General features: G+C 73.8%; 2 protein-coding genes across 4 annotated transcripts in view; both read left to right on the plus strand.

Annotated features, from left to right (window-relative positions):
• The window catches only part of LOC127464872 (collagen alpha-1(I) chain-like), a 28392-nt gene that overhangs the window by 17894 nt on the left and 2998 nt on the right, over window positions 1-7500 (plus strand). Inside the window, exons 10-15 of the mRNA XM_051775325.1 lie at window positions 4463-4531; window positions 5351-5478; window positions 6028-6096; window positions 6502-6708; window positions 6847-6915; window positions 7054-7260. Of these exons, the coding sequence (XP_051631285.1) occupies window positions 4463-4531; window positions 5351-5478; window positions 6028-6096; window positions 6502-6708; window positions 6847-6915; window positions 7054-7260 (749 nt within the window). The remainder of the gene's footprint in view (window positions 1-4462; window positions 4532-5350; window positions 5479-6027; window positions 6097-6501; window positions 6709-6846; window positions 6916-7053; window positions 7261-7500) is intronic.
• On the plus strand, window positions 1714-3273 carry LOC127464875 (serine/arginine repetitive matrix protein 1-like). 3 transcript variants are annotated; one of them, XM_051775330.1, is made up of 3 exons: window positions 1714-1739; window positions 2208-2389; window positions 2468-3273. In XM_051775330.1, exons 1-3 carry the CDS (start codon window positions 1729-1731, stop codon window positions 3271-3273), a joined length of 999 nt encoding a protein of 332 aa, XP_051631290.1. In that variant the 5' UTR covers window positions 1714-1728. The 3 variants fall into 3 exon arrangements, with proteins under 3 accessions (XP_051631290.1, XP_051631289.1, XP_051631291.1); XM_051775329.1 differs by having other exon boundaries at window positions 1729-1921; window positions 2312-2389; XM_051775331.1 differs by lacking the exons at window positions 1714-1739; window positions 2208-2389 and adding an exon at window positions 1911-2051 and having other exon boundaries at window positions 2494-3273.

Below are 7500 nucleotides of genomic sequence, written 5' to 3' on the forward strand. Positions count from 1 at the left end.
TCCGGCAACCGACCGGGCCCAGGCAAGGCCGCACGCCCACCGCCAGTCCCCGGCACGCCGCCGGCACCGCTGCCGCCGTCAGCCGAGGACAGGGCGCCGCCACCCAGGCCCGGACCATCTTCGGGGCTCTCGGGAGGCGGCCGGGCAAAAGAAGCCCACGCGGGCTCCACCCTTCCAGCCCCGGCCGCCAACTGCCCGCAACAATGCCCGCCGCCACCGCACGACGGGCGCCGGCTTAGGGCCGGCGCATGGGAAGGACGAGACGACGACGCCTCGCCGCCCTCGCACACCACCGCCTTCGCCCGGGGCCCTCGGGGAGCCGGCAGCCGCCACCGGCTCGGGCTGGACGCTGCTGGGCCCCCGCGGGCCCCCCTCGGCCGTCCCAGTCCCGCAACTCCCTTGGCTGCGCTTTCGCGCTCGGCTCTCGTCTTCCTTTCCCGTCATCGGACCCGCCCCAGGAAGCCGGCCGAGTGCCCCGCGGCTTTCTCGCCGGCCTTCCTGCCGCTCGTGGGGTTGGCCGGCCCGTGGCACGCGCCGAAGGCCGCGCTCGGCAGCAGACGCGGAAGAAAAGGGGCCCTCGGAACCCGCGCTGCTAGACAACCCCTGCCCATAGTACGGACAGACGCGTCCTGGCCCGGCCGGGTCGCCAAAGCGGCTCGAGGCTCCTCAGCGGGGAGGCGCGCGAGAGCAGGCCGCCTCTCACCTCGACCTAACTGGAGGCGGCGCCCGACAGCGACCCCTTGGCCGACTTCCGGGGCCGGCCGCGACAACACGTCTACCCCGAAAATGCCGCCAGGCGCCTAAGTCCCGCCGGAGCCGGGTAGACCTGGTGGCCCGGAGCCGGGACGCCGGCGGGGCGCAGGCCGGCGTCTGCGGCCGCGGCGGCCGGATCGGCCGGTCCCGGAACCGGGTAGACCTGATGCTCGCCAGCCCCGGAACCGGGTAGACCTGATGCTCGCCAGCATCCGGCGGGGCACGAGGCCGCTCGGCCCCGCTCGACTGGGGAAACGGGTCGACCCCAAAAACCGGGACAACAGGTCTACCCGCCGAGCACGGACAACAGGTCTACCCGCCGGGCTCGGACACCAGGTCTACCCGCCGGGCTCGGACAAAAGGTCTACCCGCCGGGTCCCGACAAAAGGTCTACCCGCCGGGCTCGGACACCAGGTCTACCCGCCCGACTCGGACACCAGGTCTACCCGCCGAGCACGGAACACCGGTCTACCCGCCGGGCTCGGACAGCAGGTCTACCCACCGGGTTCGGACAACAGGTCTACCCGCACGGCACGGAACACCGGTCTACCCGCCGGGTTCGGACACCAGGCCTACCCGCCCGAGTCGGACACCAGGTCTACCCGCACGGCACGGACAACACGTCTACCCGCCGGGTTTAGGCAACAGGTCTACCCACCCGGCTCGCGCACAGGGTCTACCCGCCCGACTCGGACACCAGGTCTACCCGCCACGCATGGACAACAGGTCTACCCGCCGGGCTCGGGCACCAGGTCTACCCGCCCGGCTCGGACACCAGGTCTACCCGCCGAGCTCGGACAACAGGTCTTCCCACCGGGCTCGGACACCAGGTCTACCCGCCGGGCTCGGACAAAAGGTCTACCCGCCCGGTTCGGACACCAGGTCTACCCGCCGGGCTCGGACAAAAGGTCTACCCGCCCGGTTCGGACACCAGGTCTACCCGCCGGGCTCGGACACCAGGTCTACCCGCCCAGCATGGACACCAGGTCTACCCGCCGGGCTCGGACACCAGGTCTACCCGCCCGACTCGGACACCAGGTCTACCCGCCGGGCACGGACAACAGGTCTACCCGCCGGGCTCGGACAAAAGGTCTACCCGCCGGGCTCGGACAAAAGGTCTACCCGCCCGACTCGGACACCAGGTCTACCCGCCCAGCATGGACAACAGGTCTACCCGCCGGGCTCGGACACCAGGTCTACCCGCCCGGCTCGGACAACAGGTCTACCCGCCGAGCTCGGACAAAAGGTCTACCCGCCCAGCTCGGACAACAGGTCTACCCGCCGGGCTCGGACAAAAGGTCTACCCGCCGGGCTCGGACACCAGGTCTACCCGCCCGGCTCGGACACCAGGTCTACCCGCCGAGCTCGGACAACAGGTCTTCCCGCCGGGCTCGGACACCAGGTCTACCCGCCGGGCTCGGACAAAAGGTCTACCCGCCCGGTTCGGACACCAGGTCTACCCGCCGGGCTCGGACAAAAGGTCTACCCGCCCGGTTCGGACACCAGGTCTACCCGCCGGGCTCGGACACCAGGTCTACCCGCCCAGCATGGACACCAGGTCTACCCGCCGGGCTCGGACACCAGGTCTACCCGCCCGACTCGGACACCAGCTCTACCCGCCGGGCACGGACAACAGGTCTACCCGCCGGGCTCGGACAAAAGGTCTACCCGCCCGACTCGGACACCAGGTCTACCCGCCCGGCTCGGACAACAGGTCTACCCGCCGAGCTCGGACAAAAGGTCTACCCGCCCAGCTCGGACAACAGGTCTACCCGCCGGGCTCGGACAAAAGGTCTACCCGCCGGGCTCGGACACCAGGTCTACCCGCCGGGCTCGGACACCAGGTCTACCCGCCGGGCTCGGACAAAAGGTCTACCCGCCCAGCTCGGACACCAGGTCTACCAGCCCGACTCGGACACCAGGTCTACCCGCCGGGCACGGACAACAGGTCTACCCGCCGGGCTCGGACAAAAGGTCTACCCGCCGGAGTCGGACACCACGTCTACCCGTCGGGCTCGGAACGCAACTCTACCCGCCGGCACCCCCGCCGCCGAGCCCAGTCGGCCGCCGCCCTGCCACCTTAAGAGAGTCCCAGCTACTCCCCCTTTTTACCCACGCCGCAGACAACGCCCTTTCTTTCCCACTCGGAGCCCCGGGCAGAAACGGTGGCGCCTCGGCGTCCGCCGAGGGCCTCGGCTAAGCGCTTGGAACCCGCTCGAGCCGCCCGACTCGGAGAGCGCGTCGAGCCGACGAGCCCGGAAAACAGGTCTACCCGCTGCCCCGGGACACCGGCTCTACCCGCCGGCTTCGGACGAGGGCTCTACCCGCTGGGCACGGACGGCGACTCTACCCGCTGCGCACCTCTGCGGCCGAGCCGAGGCGGCGGCAGCCCTGCCACCCAGGCAGAGGCCCAGTTACTCCCCCCGTTTCCCCGCCCCGCAGAGAACGTCTCTTCTTTCACCCTCGGGGCAGGGGAAAGGCTGCTACGCTCGGAGCGCCGGGCAGAAACCGCAGCGCTAAGCCCCGAGACCGGCTCTAGCCGCTAGGCTCGGACACCGGCTCTTCCCGGCGGCGCCGAGGCGGCCGAGCCCGGTCGGCCGCAGCCGCGCCGCCTAAAGAGAATCCCAGTTACTCCCCCCGCTTCCCCGCCCCGCAGAGAGCGTCTCTTCTTTCACCCTCGGGGCAGGGGAAAGGCTGCTACGCTCGGAGCGCCGGCCAGAAACCGCAGCGCTAAGCCCCGAGACCGGCTCTAGCCGCTAGGCTCGGACACCGGCTCTTCCCGGCGGCGCCGAGGCGGCCGAGCCCGGTCGGCCGCAGCCGCGCCGCCTAAAGAGAATCCCAGTTACTCCCCCCGCTTCCCCGCCCCGCAGAGAGCGTCTCTTCTTTCACCCTCGGGGCAGGGGAAAGGCTGCTACGCTCGGAGCGCCGGCCAGAAACCGCAGCGCTAAGCCCCGAGACCGGCTCTAGCCGCTAGGCTCGGACACCGGCTCTTCCCGGCGGCGCCGAGGCGGCCGAGCCCGGTCGGCCGCAGCCGCGCCGCCTAAAGAGAGTCCCAGTTACTCCCCCCGCTTCCCCGCCCCGCAGAGAACGTCTCTTCTTTCACCCTCGGGGCAGGGGAAAGCCTTTACGCCGGAGAGCAAGTCTGCCGCAAAGGGCCACGGGAGATGGAGTCTCCGCAACAAGACCCCCGAGAGAGTACTCGACGGAGCATGCCCGCTGGAAGGACTCGCAAAGAACTGTGGGAAATCCGGGAGGTCAGGGCGGGGTCGGAAGGGCACGCCGGCGCGCCAATCGACGGATTTAGCGGCTGCACGCCGTCCGCTCGATCCGCGAATTCGGTGCCACGCTCCGAGCACCGGCCGCAAACAGGTCTACCCGCCGCCGGGCCGGGCCGGGCGGCGGCGCTCCGGCTCCAAGTCCGCTCGCCGGCGGGAACAGGTCTACCCGCCACCGGGCCGAGTCGGGCGGCGGCGCCCCGGTTCCAAGTCCGCTCGCCGACGGGAACAGGTCTACCCACCACCGGGCCGGACGGCGGCGCCCCGGCTCCAAGTCCGCTCGCCGGCGGGAACAGGTCTACCCGCCACCGGGCCGAGCCGGGCGGCGGCGCTCCGGCTCCAAGTCCGCTCGTCGGCGGGAACAGGTCTACCCGCCACCGGGCCGGGCCGGGCGGCGGCGCCGCGGCTCCAAGTCCGCTCGCCGACGCGAACAGGTCTACCCGCTTCCGGGCCGAGCCGGGCGGCGGCGCTCCGGCTCCAAGTCCGCTCGCCGACGGGAACAGGTCTACCCGCTTCCGGGCCGAGCCGGGCGGCGGCGCCCCGGCTCCAAGTCCGCTCGCCGACGCGAACAGGTCTACCCGCTTCCGGGCCGAGCCGGGCGGCGGCGCTCCGGCTCCAAGTGCGCTCGCCGACGGGAACAGGTCTACCCACCACCGGGCCGGGTGGCGGCGCTCCGGCTCCAAGTCCGCTCGCCGGCGGGAACAGGTCTACCCGCCACCGGGCCGAGCCGGGCGGCGGCGCCCCGGCTTAAAGTCCGCTCGCCGACGGGAACAGGTCTACCTGCCACCGGACCAGGCCGGCGGCGCCCCGGCTCCAAGTCCGCTCGACGGCGGGAACAGGTCTACCCGCCACCGGGCCGGGCCGGGCGGCGGCGCCGCGGCTCCAAGTCCGCTCGACGGCGGGAACAGGTCTACCCGCCACCGGGCCGGGCCGGGCGGCGGCGCCACGGTTCCAAGTCCGCTCGCCGACGGGAACAGGTCTACCCGCTTCCGGGCCGAGCCGGGCGGCGGCGCCCCGGCTCCAAGTCCGCTCGCCGACGCGAACAGGTCTACCCGCTTCCGGGCCGAGCCGGGCGGCGGCGCTCCGGCTCCAAGTGCGCTCGCCGACGCGAACAGGTCTACCCGCCTCCGGGCCGAGCCGGGCGGCGGCGCTCCGGCTCCAAGTCCGCTCGACGGCGGGAACAGGTCTACCCGCCACCGGGCCGGGCCGGGCGGCGGCGCCGCGGCTCCAAGTCCGCTCGACGGCGGGAACAGGTCTACCCGCCACCGGGCCGGGCCGGACGGCGGCGCCCCGGTTCCAAGTCCGCTCGCCGACGGGAACAGGTCTACCCACCACCGGGCCGGACGGCGGCGCCCCGGCTCCAAGTCCGCTCGCCGGCGGGAACAGGTCTACCCGCCACCGGGCCGGACGGCGGCGCCCCGGTTCCAAGTCCGCTCGCCGACGGGAACAGGTCTACCCGCTACCGGGCCGAGCCGGGCGGCGGTGCTCCGGCTCCAAGTCCGCTCGCCGACGCGAACAGGTCTACCCGCTTCCGGGCCGAGCCGGGCGGCGGCGCTCCGGCTCCAAGTGCGCTCGCCGACGGGAACAGGTCTACCCACCACCGGGCAGGACGGGACCAGGCCGGCGGCGCCCCGGCTCCAAGTCCGCTCGACGGCGGGAACAGGTCTACCCGCCACCGGGCCGGGCCGGGCGGCGGCGCTCCGGGTCCAAGTCCGCTCGCCGGCGGGAACAGGTCTACCCGCTACCGGGCCGAGCCGCGGCGCTCAGGCTCTAAGTCCGCTCGCCGACGGGAACAGGTCTACCTGCCACCGGACCAGGCCGGCGGCGCCCCGGCTCCAAGTCCGCTCGACGGCGGGAACAGGTCTACCCGCCACCGGGCCGGGCCGGGCGGCGGCGCCGCGGCTCCAAGTCCGCTCGACGGCGGGAACAGGTCTACCCGCCACCGGGGCGGGCCTGGCGGCGGCGCCACGGTTCCAAGTCCGCTCGCCGACGGGAACAGGTCTACCCGCTTCCGGGCCGAGCCGGGCGGCGGCGCCCCGGCTCCAAGTCCGCTCGCCGACGCGAACAGGTCTACCCACCACCGGGCCGGGTGGCGGCGCTCCGGCTCCAAGTCCGCTCGCCGGCGGGAACAGGTCTACCCGCCACCGGGCCGAGCCGGGCGGCGGCGCCCCGGCTTAAAGTCCGCTCGCCGACGGGAACAGGTCTACCTGCCACCGGACCAGGCCGGCGGCGCCCCGGCTCCAAGTCCGCTCGACGGCGGGAACAGGTCTACCCGCCACCGGGCCGGGCCGGGCGGCGGCGCCGCGGCTCCAAGTCCGCTCGACGGCGGGAACAGGTCTACACGCCACCGGGCCGGGCCGGGCGGCGGCGCCACGGTTCCAAGTCCGCTCGCCGACGGGAACAGGTCTACCCGCCACCGGGCCGGGCCGGGCGGCGGCGCCACGGTTCCAAGTCCGCTCGCCGACGGGAACAGGTCTACCCGCTTCCGGGCCGAGCCGGGCGGCGGCGCTCCGGCTCCAAGTCCGCTCGCCGACGCGAACAGGTCTACCCGCTTCCGGGCCGAGCCGGGCGGCGGCGCTCCGGCTCCAAGTCCGCTCGCCGACGCGAACAGGTCTACCCGCTTCCGGGCCGAGCCGGGCGGCGGCGCTCCGGCTCCAAGTCCGCTCGCCGACGCGAACAGGTCTACCCGCCACCGGGCCGGGCCGGGCGGCGGCGCCGCGGCTCCAAGTCCGCTCGACGGCGGGAACAGGTCTACCCGCCACCGGGCCGGGCCGGACGGCGGCGCCACGGTTCCAAGTCCGCTCGCCGACGGGAACAGGTCTACCCGCTTCCGGGCCGAGCCGGGCGGCGGCGCTCCGGCTCCAAGTCCGCTCGCCGACGCGAACAGGTCTACCCGCCACCGGGCCGGGCCGGGCGGCGGCGCCGCGGCTCCAAGTCCGCTCGCCGACGGGAACAGGTCTACCCGCCACCGGGCCGGGCCGGGCGGCGGCGCCACGGTTCCAAGTCCGCTCGCCGACGGGAACAGGTCTACCCGCTTCCGGGCCGAGCCGGGCGGCGGCGCTCCGGCTCCAAGTCCGCTCGCCGACGCGAACAGGTCTACCCGCTTCCGGGCCGAGCCGGGCGGCGGCGCTCCGGCTCCAAGTCCGCTCGCCGACGCGAACAGGTCTACCCGCTTCCGGGCCGAGCCGGGCGGCGGCGCTCCGGCTCCAAGTCCGCTCGCCGACGCGAACAGGTCTACCCGCCACCGGGCCGGGCCGGGCGGCGGCGCCGCGGCTCCAAGTCCGCTCGACGGCGGGAACAGGTCTACCCGCCACCGGGCCGGGCCGGACGGCGGCGCCCCGGTTCCAAATCCGCTCGCCGACGGGAACAGGTCTACCCACCACCGGGCCGGACGGCGGCGCCCCGGCTCCAAGTCCGCTCGACGGCGGGAACAGGTCTACCCGCTACCGGGCCGAGCCGGGCGGCGGTGCTC

Source organism: Manacus candei, unplaced genomic scaffold (genome assembly GCF_025592945.1).
Source record: "Manacus candei isolate 608988 ecotype Guabito, Panama unplaced genomic scaffold, ASM2559294v1 h1tg000289l, whole genome shotgun sequence".
Classification (NCBI taxonomy): domain Eukaryota; kingdom Metazoa; phylum Chordata; class Aves; order Passeriformes; family Pipridae; genus Manacus; species Manacus candei.

Bases quoted from the DNA above. Each gene is read 5' to 3' on its own strand.
- LOC127464875 (XM_051775329.1), top strand. From the start codon at position 1,729: ATGGACACCAGGTCTACCCGCCGGGCTCGGACACCAGGTCTACCCGCC. The intron at 1,922-2,311 runs GTCTACCCGCCG...CATGGACACCAG, and splicing joins CCGCCCAGCATGGACAACAG to GTCTACCCGCCGGGCTCGGA. The intron at 2,390-2,467 runs GTCTACCCGCCG...CTCGGACAACAG, and splicing joins CCGCCGGGCACGGACAACAG to GTCTACCCGCCGAGCTCGGA.